Raw genomic sequence first — 17,208 nt, 5'->3', positions numbered from 1 at the left:
ACCCCTGAGGGGAAGGGACCAGCAAGATCCCAGCCAGGGCAGGGCAGCCTCCCTGGAGGCTGCTCCATGACGGGGGGTGACAGGAGAAGGACAGGAGGGCCTCGCCCCTGGAGGAGGCAGCAGCCACACCCCTCCTCTCCCCGCAGGGCCTGGCGTCCCTGCTGAAAAGGCCTCGACCGGCCCCTTGTCCAGGCCTTCCCTGCCCACCCGGCTTGCCCACTCCACCCCTGCCCGGCAGCTCCTCCGGGGTCCCTGGAAGCTGGCCAGCCCCTCCCCCTCCCTGAGAAAGGAGAAGAGAAATCTCCCCCAGACCTCCGAGGACCGGCTGGTGAGGGCGGACCGGACTGGAAAGCCCTGCTCTGCCTCTAAGGCCCGGCAGCCAGGCCCCCGTGTCGGCGACCCCAAATCCCCCTGCGGCTCGCTCCCGAGGAGCCCAGTGCCGAGAGGGCCAGGCCTGCCTTCGGCGGGTCACCTCGGGTGCGGGGCCTCGCGGGCCCTAGGGGGCAGTGGCTGAGTCGTGGTGACAAACGCACCCAAGAGGTCATGCAGTGCGGCCTCGGACCCTCGCTCTGCTTTGGGCCCTTTGCTCATGAAACCCCCTGGCTCCCCACGTCCTCCCTGGATCCCCTCACAATGTGACATGATCACTCGGCCACAGAAGAAGTGTGGGGCGCGTGAGATCTACCTGGTGAGGGGGGAGGGACAGAAGGGCCGGCGGGGATAAGGCAGGGCACGGCGGCCTACCAGGGCCTCTGGCTTCTTCCTGGACGGTCAGACAGGGAAGCAGGTCCACGGTGCAGCCCAGCAGGGGGTCAGTCCCTCGTCTGGTCCCACAGCACCCCCCACTCCCCATCCTGCCCTCAGAGCCCCAGGATGGCCCCCAGCAGCGAAGGGGGCGAGGGGCTGGAACACAGGAGCCCCCAGCTGCCCCTGCAGCCCCCTCCCTCCCCAGGACCAAGCAGCCGATCGGGACGTGCCCCACCTTCCATCCATCAAGACCGCCAAGCGGGACCCTGGGAAGAGCTTCCTTTTGCCACGGGAGTGGGGGTGATGCCTGAGCTAGACCCAGAGAGATTTAAGAGGCGCAGCGATCACACAATGTGTGGACCTTGTTGGGAACCCAGTTTAAACAAACCAGCGGCAAAAAGATACTTCCGAGGCCATCTGAGACGTCAGTTACAGTTACAGACGAGGCCTTAGCCCATAGGGAGGGATTCTGCTGATTTTGATACTGTGTTACCAGAGCTGTAATTACGTCACGGAGGATGCCTTCCCAGTGACCCGCCACTCACCAGGCCCCCTGGAGCCAGGGACCCCCCTTCCTGCCGTCCACCACACTAGTCCACCCCCCCGCCATTTCCATCCGGGGCAGGAAGCTGGAACCCCAGGTGCACCCACCAGCTGGCCTCCTCACTCCGCGACAGCCACCTGCCCTCCCGGCCTCAGCTGGCTGGCCAACAGACACCGGTTCTCCTTGTAGGAGCAGGCGGAGGAGACCCCCGGCAGCAGGGCTCTGCGGCTGTCACCATGGCCGGCACAAGCGCGCTGGGGTTGGGAACTGCACCAGCAAACCCACATCCACGCACCCTGGGGGGACACGGGGGGACTCTGTCCTCCCTTGGCCCCAGGGCCTGGACAGGAGCAGCGGGCCTTGGAGCCAAGCGGGTTCAAAGTGGGGGAGGCCCCAGCAGCACAGAGCGTGAAGCGGCAGATCGGTGGCTGGACGGCGCCACCTGGTGTCCGTCTCGGAGACTACAGGGCCCGGGGACCTTTTTGTTCCTGATCTGTGGTTTTCCCGTGAGGGATTTCTTTCCCTCTTCCCGGCAGGGCTCCGTGACTATCAGAACGCACTGCCCTCTCATCGGATTCTGCTTAGATATGGCTACTTATCAGAGGGCCCAACCCCGGCACTTCAAACAAGACAGGACAATAAACCCTCCGACAGTCCCCAGGGAGCCTCCGGCACGCCAGCCCCCGGGTCACCGGCCGCCCCAGGGAGTCCCCCTTCCTCCTGTTCCTGGTGTGCCACCTCCGAGCGGGGAGAATCAGAAATCCCCGGCCAACGACGGACAGATCAAGGCTAAAGTAAAGACTATTGGTTAAAACATGCTAAATACATAAATATGTAGAAAAAGAGAAAACAAAATCTCCCTAGAAATCCCCTGGACGTAATAGCCCCCCCCTACTTTGGAAAGTGTTCGTGGAAAGAAGCGAACTAAGGCTCTTCCTTGTTGAGCGGCGTCCCAGGGTAATCTGCAAGGCCAGCGGAAGGGGACAGTTTGGTTTGATTAACGGGAGGATTCTAGCTCCTGGCGGCAGATAGATGATGCCATTCGGAAATCGCCATTTTGCAAGCTCTCGTGACCTAGTTATTTCTTGCAACGGCCATGGGCGGATGAGACCATGGATGAGAGGCGTCAGCCAAGAGCCGGGGCGCGCCCGTCGGACGGGCGGACCAGCATCGCAGGTGAGCCTCAGAGGGAGACGCGCGCCTGCCCGGGAAGGGGTCTGGCAGAGAGACGAGCCTGCGTCCCATTAGGTTTCCCAGCTAGACTTCTGTTTCCAGGAGAGAGGGGGACAAAGCGACGCCTCAGGCGGCGATCAGCTCAGTGGGATGGAGAAGGGGCAGACGCCGGCCGGACAGCGGATCCGGCTTCCACAAGTCACGGCAGAAGGGAAACTGGTGGGGAGGGCGGTGATGCCTGAGCTAGACCCAGAGAGATTTAAGAGGCCCAGCAATCACACTTAAGGTGTGGACCTTGTTGGGAACCCAGTTTAAACAAACCAGCAGCAAAAAGATACTTCCAAGGCCATCTGAGACGTCAGTTACAGTTACAGACGAGGCCTTAGCCCATAGGGAGGAATCCCTGCTGATTTTGATACTGTGTTACCAGAGCTGTAATTACAACAGGAAGTTTCCGCATTTGGAGGAGCAAAACCACAGACTGTCCAATCGGGGTTGGAGGATACCTCAAACCCAGAGAACAGCAAAGCTCAAGAAGACAATAAAGCAAACGTGACCATCAGTGACCGTCCCATCAGGGTGACCTTGCGCAGGAGAGCATACTATCTGTCTCCTGGGGATTATGAAATCTTCCATTATACAAATTTTTTAAAAGACATGTCCTGCCTCCTGCAAACTTCACCCAACATGAACGTCCTGGTAGAAGCATCATCACAGAAGCTGACCCATCCTGCATCCTGGACCCCCGTCTCCTCTCTTTCTCAGGGGCCTGTCTTGGGGAGGGAACATCTCTGGCATCATAGTTTACAGTCCGTGTGTCCCTGAGTCCGTAGGGCTCCTGCAACGGGGCTGGGCCCCTGGGTGGAGTCCCCGTCCCGTCCCCACAAGCTCCAGCACCCCGGGTCCCTGAGCAGCCCGCGCCAGCTGTTCGTCCCTGGTGATAAGGATTTGATGATTCCGCACCACCTTATCCTTCCCAGAAACCAGCTTAGATATGGTTGGTTAAAAAAAAAAATTTCTCAGCTGGCAAAGCACTTTCTCTAGCCACCAAGACCCTCTGTCCTTCCGCCCACCAAGGCGAGCCATCAATATCCCTGAGAGCAAAGATACACCACCCCTTCCACAGGCCAGGGGGCTTCACAGCTGTGCCCCCAAGCAGGGGCCTCCAAGGGTCACTCCTCCCCCGCCTACTCTCAGACCCCAACCAACCTGTCCGGGAGGGTCCTGGGTTTCAGATCTCCATCTATGCCCCCAGCCTTCAGTAAGCACCTCTCCCATTGCCTGTCACACAGCAGGTGCCCCCACTCCCGTCTGCTGACCAGTGTGACAGGCTGAGATGGAGGGTCACGGAGACACATGTAAATTAAGGTGTCCTGCTGTGGCCGCATTTCAGGGGACGCAAGGCCTCCAGTGAGATTTCCTGAACCTTCCCCTGGAGGGTCTCCGCCGCTGGAGCATGCTCTCTCTCCTGCCCTCCCTCGGACCCGGGCCAGGTGGGTCACGGTGGCCGACAGTGTGGTTCTTGACTTCGGCCCTGCACACTTCCCCTGGCCACCGGGAGGGGGACTCTGTGACGACAGCAGCACCCACGTAAAGGGGGTTCTCTGCCTGAAGACCTTTTCTGCCCAAGAAGGACACCATCCTCCCCCTAGGTGGGGGCGAGGAGTTGGAGCAGGTGTAGCAGAGACATGTTACCGTCCCTTATCTGCCCGAGCGAGGCCAAAGGTAGTCCCTTATCTGCCTGACATGCCCCTTCTTCATTATCTGGGCACACAGCACCTGAGCGGCTATAAAACAGCTGGTTCTGGAGATAGCAGGTGCTCTGAGCTCCCCGAGGGAAGATCCCGCGACAGTGGCCCTGATGGACCCAGATGCCGTCTGTCTTCTTCCTGCTGCCTGGCGTCAGGAAGGGCCCTGGTCAGGCCTGGCCCTCGGGCAAAGTCAGCACCACCACACCCCCCACCAGGTGGTCGGCCTTGTGTCGGGAGCCAGTGGAGGGACGGGCACCCCTTATACTGTGAAGACAGCCCCAGACACAGCCCCTGGCCCACCCGCCCACCGAGGGCTGCGGGCCCCTCCACACCACCACCCGCCCCCAGAGCTACGGGCCCCTCCACACCCCTGCGCAGCACAGCTCAGCTGCTAGGACAAGATGGAAAGCCTTGAAGCCAGCACACACCCAGCACACCCCAGACACCCCACACACTTTGGAGAGGTTCCAAGCCTGAGTTCTCCTGGAGACCGCAGCTGGGGCCAGAGGCCCAGACTAGCTGGAGCTCTGAGGAGAAAGCAGAGGGAAAGATTGAAGCCTGAAACACCTAGGGGACAATGACAAAGTTCCAGGAGAAAAAAACCCTCATGGACTAGCTGTAGGGGAGTCGAGCTTGCAAGGGGGTGGCAGCCGGCAGCGGGCTTCCCCTGGGGGCGCTGGGGAGGGCTCAGCCACAGACGGAACCAAGGGGGTGACCAGCCTGAGCCAAGGCCAGGAAGAGGAGGGTCCTGGACACACCATCCCCTGCCTCAAGACACACGCAGAGTCAGGGTCACGGGGGGATCGAGGTGGGAAGGCAGGAGTGTCCCCTCAGGTCCCCTCGCTCTGGTCCCCTCTGCCTTCCTGCACCAGCCGGCTGACAGTGCTGCTGACTTCCCCACCCACACAGCCCCGCCTTGTCCTCCAGGGGTCAAGGTCCCTGAGAGGGTGGGGAAGTGCCCACCCAGGCCCTGGCTGCCCAGGAAGAAAGCTCATGCTCCAAGGACAGACACCGCGATGCTGAACCCCTCGTTTCTCGTCTCCCTCCTTGTGATGGACCTGCTGGGGTCTGCTGGCACCGAGCGGGGGAGGGAAGCAGGACAGGCCAAGGAGGACTCCCCGGCGCAGATTCTCAGGGTGGGGGCACACTACAGGCCACAGACCCCCCAGCTCTCTCTCCACAGCCCAGCGAGCCTAGCATGACCCGGGGTGGGGCTGAGCTCCGGGGCACCTCCCCTCTCCTCCCCAACGCAGCCCTTACGGAAAAGTCCACAGATCCAGATGAACCAGCAGGGGCAGAGGCACTACTGGAAAGTGTGGCTGGAGGGGGAACCTCCATCCCAACGAGCAGCAGAGGCCGCCAAGACCTACAGCTGGCAGAAGCAGGAGAGCTGGGCCGGGGCCACCTGCCCGAGGCCTGAGACCCCACGCGCATCTTTCCCAAGCAACTAAGTCCTTCCCTGCTCACCTGTCCTCAGTGGGGACGCAGGGCCTGTGCCTCTTGGGCTAGGGACCTGGGGCCCACCCTTCACCGCCCAGGTGCCAGAGGCAGGAAGGGCTTGGCTGATCCAAGCAAAGCGCAGACTCAGCCCCTGCCCAACCTCCCCAGCCAGGCTGGCTCCCCAGTCGTGGTCAGCGCCCACCCAGCCCCTCTGGGGTCCTCCAAGCCAGGCTGGCAGTGAGGGGAGGGGTCTCCTCCAAACTGATCCAGAAAGTGGGCTGCTTAAACAAGCAGGTGCCGTCGGGCACCAACCAGAAGCACAGGAAGGGCCACACAGAGCCACACACCCTGCCAGAGGCCCCCCTGCCCCCCACCAACCTCCGGGACGCCTCCCCAGGCCCCTGCATGGAGGTCCCAGAGGCGAGTCTGGGCGTCCGGCCAGCCCAGCCCCTGACCAGCTCTCCAAGGTGAGCAGACCTCGCGCTCTCCGGACCTGGGAGTCATTGTCCTGTGACGGCAGCTGGTGTCCCTGAGCAAATGGTGGAGAGCGGTACTCAGTGAGGAGCACGCCGGGGACAACGGACGGAGGGCAAGAGGAAGCCGGGAGAAGGTGAGCGTAAGGACGGGCACCAAGATGTCGGGCAGGAGAGCCGATGGGGGGAGCAGGGTGGGAGGGTGACAGGGTGATGCCCTGGATGGCCCAAGCAGGGTGGTGGCCCCAAAGAACGGCCGGCGCCGCTCAGGAGCAGCCACCGAGCCTCCTCCTGCAGCCCCCAGGGGAGATCACCGGCCCTGGGAGCCTGCCCGGGGCGTGGGGTCCAGGGCACAGCCCCCCGCCCAGCCAGGTGGGGAGGAGGTAGTGACGGGTATGGAGGGTGGGGGACCCCCGACCCCCGAACTGGCCTAAATTCAGGGCCTTGTGGCTGTGGACCGTCTCGCAAAGGCCACTGGTGGGCAGCCAGAGGTCCCAGGCCCGCGAGGCTCAGCAGACTCTCCGAGCTCAGCTCGGGGGCCCTGCTGGCTAGAATCCCCACACCCCACGCCCGCACCCCAGCCCCCACGGGCAGCGAGTGCCCCGCACTGGCCACTGAGAATGTTCCGTTCAGCAGCTCATCACTCACTAAGCACTAAGAGGAAGACAAAATCAAAACTAACCTTTAGGGGCGCCTGGGTGGCTCCGCGGTTAAGCAGCTGCCTTCAACTCAGGTCCTGATCTCAGGGTCCTGGGATCCAGCCCCGCACTGGGCTCCCTGTGCAGCACAGAGTCTCCTTCTCCCTCTGCCTGCCCCTCCCCACTGCTTGTGCGCACGCGCTCTCTCTCTGAAAAATAAATATTTCAAAATAAAACTAACTTTTCTGTCACACTCGACCCACACGTAAGTGGACGTTCATGATGCTCGAGGAAAAAGACCCCTAGCCGCTGTCCCTCCGGTCGTGAGCTTTAAAATTATGCTTATTTCCCTGTACAGGCTCGTCTGTATGTTCCAAGTGTTCCGAAATGAGCATGAACCACTTCCAAAATTATCTTCCTAGTTACCACTAAGATTCTAAAACTATTTTACTTATTTGTAAAACAGGGGTGGGAGCGGATAGAGGTTTTCCGGCCTGGCCTCCACCGGTGGTGGGGCGGGAGGGGGGAGGTGGGGACCCCCATCCTTCTCCTCATCAGGAAACCCCTGACACAGCAGCTCCCGCTGGGACTGTCCACCGACCAGGCAGCATCTGGAATTCTCCAGCCGAGTGCTGAATCCCCCTTAATATTCTTGGCATCTCAGAAAGGCCCCAGGGTTCCAGGGCCTTTTTATGTTTTTAGATTTTACTTGTAGTAAAATACCCAGGAGATCTGCATTCACGCTCTTGTGCACGGGACCTGCGGAACTTTGTCATCGCCCCAAAGTGAAACTCTGTCCCTATTAGACACTAACTGCCCTTCCTCTGACCCCTCACGCCCCCCACCCTACACTCTGGGTATGACGACTCCAGGAAGCTCCCAGAAACGGAACCCTACACTCTCTGCCCTTTCGCAACTGGCTGACTCCACCTGGCTCCATGTTCCCCATGCCCATGCACAGGGCGACAGGTGTCCGGACACCCCTCCCATCTAAGGCGGCGTGACATTCCACTGCGGGGACAGACCCTCATCCGACGACAGACTCCCAGCCTGCCTCCGTGTTTTAGCTCCTGTGAATCACCACTATGAACACGAGTGTGCCAAGGTCAGCTCTGGTCCCCCATTCGGGGAGCCAACCTCCGTCCCTCCTCCACGCCTCAGTGGTGGGGAAAGCAGACCCACAAACTCGGAATTTACACAGGTGACAAGCGGTTCCACAGAAGAATTGTCAAGGTCCCCGGCTCTGCCTGGAGCCACGGGGAACAGCTCCCAAGTTGGGGGCAGAACCTTCCTCCAGCTTGGGAAGGAGATGGTGGCTCTGGGGAAAGAGACCGATGCAGGGGTCCCCCGACACGGGAGACCCAGGGGACCCGCGGGGTCCAAGCGCCCAGGCCCGGGAAGCCCCACCTGAGAATCTGGGTTTTGTCCTTCCGTGATGGAATCAGGAGAGGGACGGGAACAGTCTCGCTTTTATAAAATGTGGGTGGAATTGGAGTATTTTTCCAGGAGAAAGCCCCAAAAAGGCCTGATCCATTAAACTTCGAGGCTGTGCCACTCGGGGGGCAGAGACGCGGGGGCCAGCGGGCATCCCTCCGGCCCTCCGGCCCCCCCGCCGCTCCCACTCGGTCCGCCTCCCTTCTGCCCTGGTGGTCTGCTCTCCTCAGGGACCTCGCCCCGCAGGGCCATCCCTACCCTGGGACAGCAGGCCCCAGCACGCCCGCCCCCGACCTCAGGACCCCGTCTCCCCGCACGCCCGGAGGGAGGCCAGGGAGGAGGGAAGGGCAGCGAGGGAGGGAGCCCCGGGAGTCCCCAGAGAGTCCTGCGAACCCACAGCACATAATCCTGTTAAAATATTAATCCTCATTTAGCCGGAGGCGAGGTGGCGGCGGCGATAAAGCTCCTGAGCAGGAGGGAAAGGCAGCAGCTCCTGCGAGAGTGGACGGTCGTGCTGATGACCTGCGGTCGTGAGGTCGGGCCTGGCGTCGGGAACAACCAGCAGCAGGCAGGTCCCCGTCGCAGTGGGCAAGGGAGTCACCGCTGCCCACAACAGCAGAGGGAGGGTGTTCACTCGGGGGGGGGGGGCTGCTTCCCTCAGCTCCTTCTTGGGTGGAATTGGAGCCGCTGGACAGCTGGACACTGGACAGCTGTGGCCCTTTGAGAACGGCCAGCCTCAGGCCACTGTCTCTCCCCACAGGAACACTACCGTGGCCAAAAAGATCATGATGCCTCCCGGCGGTTCACCTGCCGAGCCCAGGCCTGTCTGCGTGTGGCTCCTGATGGCTCCCCACGGCCCCCCAGACACCTGTCCCAGGCTCTACGGCTCAGGCCTCCCAGGGACACAGGGATGAAGCTCCTCGGCCAGCCCCCAGCCAGGGGTTCCCAGGGACCCCCTCCCAAGGCGGCTGGCATGGCAACGGCGGCATCAGGGTCCCTGTCAGGAAAGGGTCATCTGCCACGCCCGCAAGTCAAAGTGTTTGTTTACTTCCATGCTGATGGCAACGCTCCTCTCCATGAAACTGTGTTGGCAACACCACAGCCTTCGCTCCAAAGGGGCATGGACAGGGCACTGGGAGAGGCCCACCAGACCCAAGTTTGCCACCTGTCACCGTGGACATGGGGAGCGTAGGGGACCAGGACTTCCACACGCCTTCAACAGAGGGGATGGCCTCCGGCCGGAGCACCTGCTCCCGTGTCCAGCCCCCTGGCCGGGGTGTCGGGGGCTCCCTGGCAGGCCGCACCTGCCCAGGACTATCCTGGTTTGGAGACATCACTCTTCTGCTCACGCCACCCACACCACCTTCCTGCCTACTGCGTGCCGGGCACCGTACCAGGAGATGGTACGGCCAGAAACAAGGGCACTGTCACTTGTCACACCCAACTCTTGGTCTCTAATATCAGTGCCAAGAAAAGGAACCAGGGTCCTTGAGAAACGCCTGATTCCAGGGCTGGGGCGGCAAACACGGGACGGGAGCCTGGACACCCTCTGGTCCTGGAGGACAAGGATGGGCTTGAGGATACAGAGCGCCGGGCGCGACAAGGGACCCGGGAGCCCACAGAAAGAGCTCCCGGTGGCCAAAGAGGAAGCAGTTAGAGCAAGGGGATGGACAGGGAGCCGCGGGCTATAATCCCCGCTGCGGAAGAGACACCCGTGAGCCCGCGCTGGCATCACTCGCTGAACGGATGGGCCAGCCGGGAGAAGAGACGAGTCTCCCGCTCAGAACTCCAAACAACCGGTGTAGACCCTCTGTCCCCACAGATGTGGGGCACGACCCCTCGCCCCCAAAGTGTGCGGGGCACACGGTGACCTTCCTTCCAAAGAACAGAGCGCGAGAAAGGAGAACCGTCCTGCGGAGATACCCGGAGACACGATCGTGGTTAAAAGTTCATGCTGCAGCGATGAGTCACGGTGATAGGACGTACCTCTGATATGATATAATGGCAGCGACACTTTATCTCTGTGACCCTCTCCCTGAGCCCCATAACCCCCGTGTAATCAATGGAAAGAGAACAGATAATGCCAAAGGAGGGACACTCTACAGAACGCCTGACCAGCACTTCTCCAAACCGTCCATGTCATCAAAAACAAGCAGAGTCGCAGGGACGATCACACCCAGAGGGACACGGTGATGACCTAACAGGACCCTGGAACAGGGCCAGGGCGCAGGGCAGGCACAGAGTAACCTGAGCCTAACGAGGACTTGTCAACATCGAACCGGACAATGGCTTACCCACCCGCTCGCGCCGCCATGCAAACACCGTGCGTGTCACCAGCGCAGGAAACCAGGCGGGCGGTGGGCGGGAACTCGACCATCTCCGCGATGTTTCCACAAGCCTCAGCTTGTCGACAAATAAAGAGTTTCGTTTTAAAAAATGTTCTCCCTAACCAAAGTACGGTAGATGTTTGCACAAATTCTCCTTCTAAGCAGCATGTTTACTTGTCCGACAAGTACCGGGTGAAGCCTGCTGCGGGCCGGTCCTCATGCCAGGCTCTGGGGACGCGACGTGAACAGTATGACAAGCCCCGTCTTCGGGGAGTGTTGGGTCTACTCAACTACCTGAAGAATGACCCGTGTGCGAGAGGGCGGCGGAAGTTACGAGTGACAAACAGAAACGACAAATGCCTGCGAAAAACAGATTCCAGAGTGCGGATTCCAAAACACACACATTACAAAATACACACAGAACCCATGAGGCCCCAGAATGCGATGGCCGCTTGGACCCGCCGCTCGACGGTCGGAGAGATGGACACTCTGCCCGTGGGGAGCAGAGCTAAGGTGGGGCGTGGAACATCTCCGAGCCTCTCTGAGGTGCGCTTTCAGACCTCACTGTATGTTAAGGATGCAAAAGGAATAAAAAAAAAACCCAATGGACACCGTGGGGCAGAGGAGATGGGACAGCTTGGGGCCGGTGGGACCAGCGACTCACAGCCTAAGCCGCTCCTGACAGCAAGAGGACTTGTCGCACCAAGCAGCCTCTCCCTCCTCGTCCAGGGCCCTTCCCGGGCAATGCACCCCAAGGAAGTACTGTGAACACAAGGCGGGAGTCGGTGATAGCACCATGGTGACAGCGGCACTGGGTTTAAAAGAAGTCAGCGGGACACCTGGGCGGGGAGGAGGTCAGTGGGTGAAGAGTCTGCCTATGGCTCAGGTCATGATCTCAGGTCTGGGATCAAGTCCTGCATCGGGCTCCCTGCTCCGCGGGGGTCTGCTTCTCCCTCTCCCTCTGCTGCTCCCCTTGGCTGTGCTCTCTCTCTCTCCCAAGCAAATAAATCAAAGAAAAACAAAGTTAACAGCCTCAAAGCCCGACAGGAGGGTCCTCAGCGGCTGCTGCCTTGATGGCATTTGGAGGGTGGTGCAGCCTGGCTCCTCCTCTGTGCCGGGTGCGGGCTCGGCTCCCGCACCCACACCGCGAGCCTATTACCGACTCCGCCTTCCAGAAGCACCCGGAAGCCCGGATGAGCTCGCGGGTGAGCCGGGCCTGGTCCGCGGCCATGCCCCGGCACTGCTGGCTTCGGGCGCGAGTACACCCTCTGCCTGCGGTCGCGCTCTCGGAGGCCACGCGGGGAGAGGGAACCGCCCGGGCAGAGCCTCCCCGGAGGTGCAGGGGGGATGCGCGCTGAGCCGCGGAGGAGGCCGAGGAGAGGCCTTTCCCGCCATCTCCAGGCCGGCCCCAGGCAGGCAGGCGAGGGCAGCAGGACTTGAATCCACAGCCAGGGCCGGGGGGGGGGGGGGGGGGGGGGGCGGTGACACCGTGTCCCCGGGGCCCCGCTCACCCTCACCCCTGCACGCACCTGCTGCCCGGAGCAGCGCTGCCCCACACCCACGCCAGGTCTGGGCACGCGTGCCCGAGCCCGGGTCTGCCCCCGGGCCACGGCGCCGGCCCGACTCCTGTCCTGCCCGCCCCCGCCCCCCGCGGCCTGCCCTCGGGTCCCGCCCGCTCACACCCCGCCAAGCCGCCCGGAGCCCGGGCCCGGCCCCGCGGAGCCCGACGGAAGGAGCAAGGCAGGGTGCGTGCGCGTCTCGCTGCGGGGCTGCCGCCCACGCCATCTAGGACGCCCTCGGGGACCGGCCCTCGGCGCACACACGCGCTGCCCGGGACCCCCTCGCCGTCCAGCCCGGGGCAGGCCCGCAGCGGCAGGCGCCAGAGCCTGGCTGTCGCGTGACATTTTTCTTTCGTCCCATTGGTCAGAATGCGTCACATGACCCAGCCGCGCTGAAGGGGATGCTGGGAAGTGTAGTCTTTATTCTTGGCAGCCATTTTATTCTATACGAACCTACAAAATCCAAGCTCCTCCATGACCTACTCCCTTGCCTCCAGCCCATCCTCCATTTCACCGCCCTTGGGAACCCGGCAGTTCACCTGCACGTCCGCCCCCTACCTGGAAGGCTTCCCTGCCCACTGCTGCCCGCATCCATCCCGCAGGCCTCCTGGGATGTCAGACCCTGGTCCTTGCCCCCAGCACCGGTGTAAACGCGGCCCCGCTGTTCCCTCCCAGAGCACAGCCGTCCGGTCGTTCCCTGAAGCTGGGGCCCTGTGCCGTGGGAGGGAGGGTGAGCACCTCCACGGTCCCGCACCTGCTGTGCCCTGGCCCACCACCTGACAGCCCAGCCCAGCCCAGCCCAGCCCGCTCCACGCTGGTTGTACGAGCCCCGCTGTCCGCCTCTCCCGGGTTCTCAGGGCCCGCTGTGTTTGAGGATTCCTCCCCAGGGTGTGTTTCAGCGGTTTCCGGGGAGGGCCCGAGAATCTGCGCCTGTGGTCCCTGGGCCACACCTCCGAGGAGGCTCTGATGCACTGGGTGGGGCCGAGGAGCTGGGAATCGCGGGATGACCACATCTGCTTGCGGCAGCCGGTGGTAAGGCAGAGCCCCTGTGGGCAGGTTCACAGAGGAATCGGGTCCTACCACCTACTGGCCGCCTCCAGGTGCTTGTTTTGCCCTTCACCGTCCCCCTGGGCTCTGACCTCCAGGTGCACACACAAACCCCATCACCCCGGCTCCTGGGGGAGCAGACCCAGCCCTCCCCCACCTGCAGTCTGGCCCCAAGCCCTTCAGCACAGCACCCCCCCAACACCTGTGGCATCTGTCACTGCCCCAGCAGCCACACTGGTCTGGGCCACCACCCCCTCCTGCCCTCCCTGTGATGGGTTCCACAGCCCACCAGGAGCCAGGACCTGGCCCTGACCCCACTCCCCGGCTTCCTACCGGTGCCATCCTGACTCGTCGCTGGCTGTCACCACCCCTCCCCGGGTACTACCCCTCCCCCAGCCTCACTGTTTTACTCTTTTACTTATTCACTCATCTGTCTCATTCTCTGCTGGGTCCCCCAAATTGAGAACCACGTCTGGCTCACGGAATGTGCTTCGTGGGTTCCGAGAGAGGGAGAAGGACAGAGACAGTGACAGGGGTGGGAGAGGGTGCACCCTGAACTCAGGGGTCCCTTTCCTGTGCACACCCACACCCATGAGCACAGGTAACAAGGGACCCCCCCCCCCTCTTCTGAGCCCCTCACGGATGAAGTCCACAAGTGAGATTACCCACATCTGTGTGGTTCTGAGGTTCCATGGGACCCCGGGAGGCAGGTGTGGTGGTCACTAGGCCGGGCTACCAGGCTGTAGCAAGCCCAGCGCATCCCAGGATGCCCCTTCATGGGCATGGCAGGAGGAGGAGCTCGCCTATGCCCCGGGGCTCCCGTGGACAAAGCCAGGCTTGGGCTGAGCTGCTGGTCCTTGGCTCCCAGGTCCTGGAAAGCCCAACCCAGAGCCTGACTGAGGCAGGCCTGAGATCCAGGCACCCTAGAGCTCTCCCTAACTTAGAAGCTGGAGGGGGCCCCTCCCAGTGCTCTGGGGTCAGGGTGAGCAGGGCACAGAGACCGAGAGTGGCTAGGAGAAGTGGAGTGGGGACCCAGGCCTGTGGGATGGAGTAGCTCCTTCTGCTCTCTAGGCCTCTGGGACTGGTGCCCATCCTCCCCGCAAGGACAGGTGTGCACAGGGGTGGGGAATGGGGGGGGGGGGAGCAGCCAGCCCAGAAGACTCTGCTGGCAATAAAGGCAGATGCCACATGAGGGCTGGGCTAGGGTGGCAGGCACACGGTGACCAGGGCCGTCTCCTGAGAAGCGGATACGTGCATGGCCTCGTGTTCACAGAGGCGCAGGGCAAGACCAGCCCCGCTGACCCTGGGACTTTGCTCCTCATCAGGAACCAACCCGAACATCTTCATGTCGGGGCGCTTGGCTGTCCTGGCCCTGGCTCTGGCCACCCTCCTGGCTCCAGGGGCAGGGGCTCCGCTCAGCAGGAGGGGTTCCCGGAATAAGCTGCTGCTCGTGTCCTTCGACGGTTTCCGCTGGAACTATGACCAGGACGTACACACCCCGAACCTGGACACCATGGCGCTGGAGGGAGTGAAGGCCCGCTACATGACGCCGGCCTTCGTCACCATGACCAGCCCCTGCCACTTCACCCTGGTCACAGGTGAGCGTGCACCTTGGGCCGGGGCCTGGGGACAGGGAGGGGGCTGAGGAGGGAACCCAGTGCCTGCACAGAGCCCAGTCCTCCTTGCACTGCACAGGGACAAAGGGGACAATGCCGTCCTTGGGAGACACAGCACGGCCGGGGGAGGGGGGGGGCATCAGCAAGCCTCACTGATGGCAGGAACTTACACAAGGCATCAAAATGCCCAGTGGTCCCATTTTAAACAGTGACCCCCCAACCAAGGTGTCCACGCAGGAGGGCTTCTGGAGGAAGTGAATGTGGCCGGGCTCCAGACAGGCGGGAGAGACAAACCTGAGGTTCTTGCTGTTCCCACGCTGACCCTGGAGATGCCCTCAAACCACGGCTTTGTTTGGGCTGGACGTCTGGCACGCAGATGTCAGTCTCCCTCGGGAGACTCTGGGGGACCCTATCTGCCACGCCCAGCCTCCGTGGCCCTTCCGTGGCCCGTCTCTCCAGCCCCAGCTGTCTCCTCGTCTGGTGAGGGTATTTGTGCACAGACGCAGGGCCCACGGTGACTCAGACCACCCTCAACCTAATCTAACTCGTCTCATCGGCAATGACCCTATTTCCAAGCAAGGCCCCATGCTGAGGCTCCAGGTGACTGTGACCTTGGGGGGAGACCCGATTCAGTACAGACGTTCATCCACGTGCCAGCGTTCTGTGACCGGGGTCCCCCGCTGCGAGCATCTTCCCGCACGGCACCTGTTTCCTGACTAGATCCCGGAGGGGGGCGCGGGGGGAGGGGCATGCGGCTTAACGTCCCTCCTGCTGTAGCTTTGGGCACGAGTGACCGTGCATCCCACGCACAAAGTGAATTTTATAAAGGAGCTCGTGGATGGAGCTCCGCGTGAGACATTTAACGCCTGGGATTCTGTTTCTGCCTGGGCTGAAAGTGTTCATTAGTTCCCTCCCGATAGCCATCTGGGTCGCTCCCGGTCTTTGCTAAAACCCACGAGGCTACAGATGACATCGGCACACCTGTGTGCACGTTCAGCTGCAGGAGAAGCCGCTGGAAGGGGTCGTGGAAACCCGGGGCTGGAGAGGATGTGTCTGGGACCCCGAACGGGCACTCCCTCCGCCGCCCGCCGCGTATGGGAAAGCCTGCCTGCTTCCCTCCTGCCCCACCACCTCCTACCTCCCCTCTGCCGTCTCCTCCCCACAGGCAAATACATCGAGAACCACGGGGTGGTCCACAACATGTACTACAACACCACCAGCAAGGTGAAGCTGCCCTACCACGCCACCCTCGGCATCCAGAGCTGGTGGGACAATGGCAGCATACCCATCTGGATCACGGCCCAGCGACAGGTAGCGCAGGCCCCGAGCCCACGGTCGGCCGTGGGGGGGGGGGCGGGGGGACAGGGGACGGGAGGACCCGGCCCAGAAAGGCTGTGACCTTGTGAGACCCCCGCCCCACGGTTCTGGGCTGACAGCACAGAGGGCTATTAAGTGGGGCCCCAGGGCAGTGGTTGCGGGTGTGGATAAGCAACTGCCCGTGGGCTCTGGGCTCCGTGGCCCTGCCCAGGCCCCGAGGGGATGGCTCCACCCTCCGGAAGGGAAGGAAAACCGCAGCCCGGGCTCTGGGAGAGGGCGTCCACACAGCAAAGATAAGTTCACTCAACAAAAGGGCATCTCACAGTAAAACAGCTTTCTGCCCTCCCCCTTCGGGGGAACTCCTCTCCGGGCGGCTCCCAGGGGCGAAGGGTCAGTAAAGGGCGGATTGTAGTGCCGAACCCAGGAACCTCTCCATCCTGCAACGCTCTGGGGGATCCCTGGCCCCAGAGGTGTGGCTGCTCGCCCACAAGGTCAAACGCAGGTTTTCAGGATGGCCCCAGAATGAACTTCAGAGCCTACACCCATCCTCTGGGCAGGGCGTCCACTCAGGTCGGGGTCCCTTCGCTCTGGAAGGAGCTACGAGGACGTCAGGCTCACGCTCAAAGTCAGAGCCAAGAGCCAGGCCTGGCATGGTGCCTGGTGGAAACAGAAGGGCAGCTGGGAAGTGGACATGCAGACAGGGCGAACTTGGACCTCTGTGGTTCCAGGGAGAGGGTCCCTAAATAAAGCCGCCATCAATGTATGCAAAGACGGATGGGTGGCCAGGCCGGAAAGGCAAGCGAGGGGACCCAGGTAGAAGGGCCTGGACGAGAATATAGCCGGGAGATGCCAGGCTCCAGGCCAGAAGGGGAGGGCTGTCCGGGCAGCTCCGCCATGGGGACCCAGGGCCATGGTGACAATGAGAACGCTGCATATCTGGGGACATCTTTGTATCCGTTATGTCACTAGTGCTTGGTACCCTGGGCACCCGCTCCCTCCTCTGTAAAATCAGTTTCACCCGTGGGAACCTTAGAGTTAGAAGAGGCCGGTGCCTGCGGCGGGAGCAGGGCTGAGTGAGCGGGCAAGAGGAGAGGCGGCAGGCGGGGGGGGGGGGGGGGGGGGGGGGGGCGGGGGGGGGGGGG

At 62.3% G+C, this 17,208-nt stretch overlaps 1 protein-coding gene and 2 long non-coding RNA genes across 6 annotated transcripts in view; 2 read left to right on the top strand and 1 right to left on the bottom strand.

Annotated features, from left to right (window-relative positions):
• The window catches only part of LOC132003467 (uncharacterized), a 40,498-nt gene that overhangs the window by 18,682 nt on the left and 4,608 nt on the right, over positions 1 to 17,208 (bottom strand). For all 3 annotated transcript variants that reach the window (XR_009400208.1, XR_009400209.1, XR_009400210.1), the window contains exon 2: positions 6,811 to 6,975. This is a non-coding gene — a long non-coding RNA (uncharacterized LOC132003467). The remainder of the gene's footprint in view (positions 1 to 6,810; positions 6,976 to 17,208) is intronic.
• On the top strand, positions 2,271 to 8,763 carry LOC132003468 (uncharacterized). 2 transcript variants are annotated; one of them, XR_009400211.1, is made up of 4 exons: positions 2,271 to 2,467; positions 2,912 to 6,265; positions 7,728 to 7,871; positions 8,635 to 8,763. It is a non-coding gene; the product is annotated as an uncharacterized LOC132003468 (long non-coding RNA). The 2 variants fall into 2 exon arrangements; XR_009400212.1 differs by having other exon boundaries at positions 2,895 to 6,265.
• The window catches only part of ENPP7 (ectonucleotide pyrophosphatase/phosphodiesterase 7), a 5,215-nt gene continuing 2,485 nt past the window's right edge, over positions 14,479 to 17,208 (top strand). The window contains exons 1-2 of the mRNA XM_059379127.1: positions 14,479 to 14,731; positions 15,915 to 16,060. Of these exons, the coding sequence (XP_059235110.1) occupies positions 14,479 to 14,731; positions 15,915 to 16,060 (399 nt within the window). The remainder of the gene's footprint in view (positions 14,732 to 15,914; positions 16,061 to 17,208) is intronic.

The sequence above is a fragment of the Mustela nigripes genome, chromosome 16, assembly GCF_022355385.1.
Source record: "Mustela nigripes isolate SB6536 chromosome 16, MUSNIG.SB6536, whole genome shotgun sequence".
Taxonomy (NCBI): Eukaryota; Metazoa; Chordata; class Mammalia; order Carnivora; family Mustelidae; genus Mustela; species Mustela nigripes.
The sequence above is the reverse complement of the archived record's forward strand: the minus strand, read 5'-3'. Positions and strand labels throughout refer to the sequence as shown.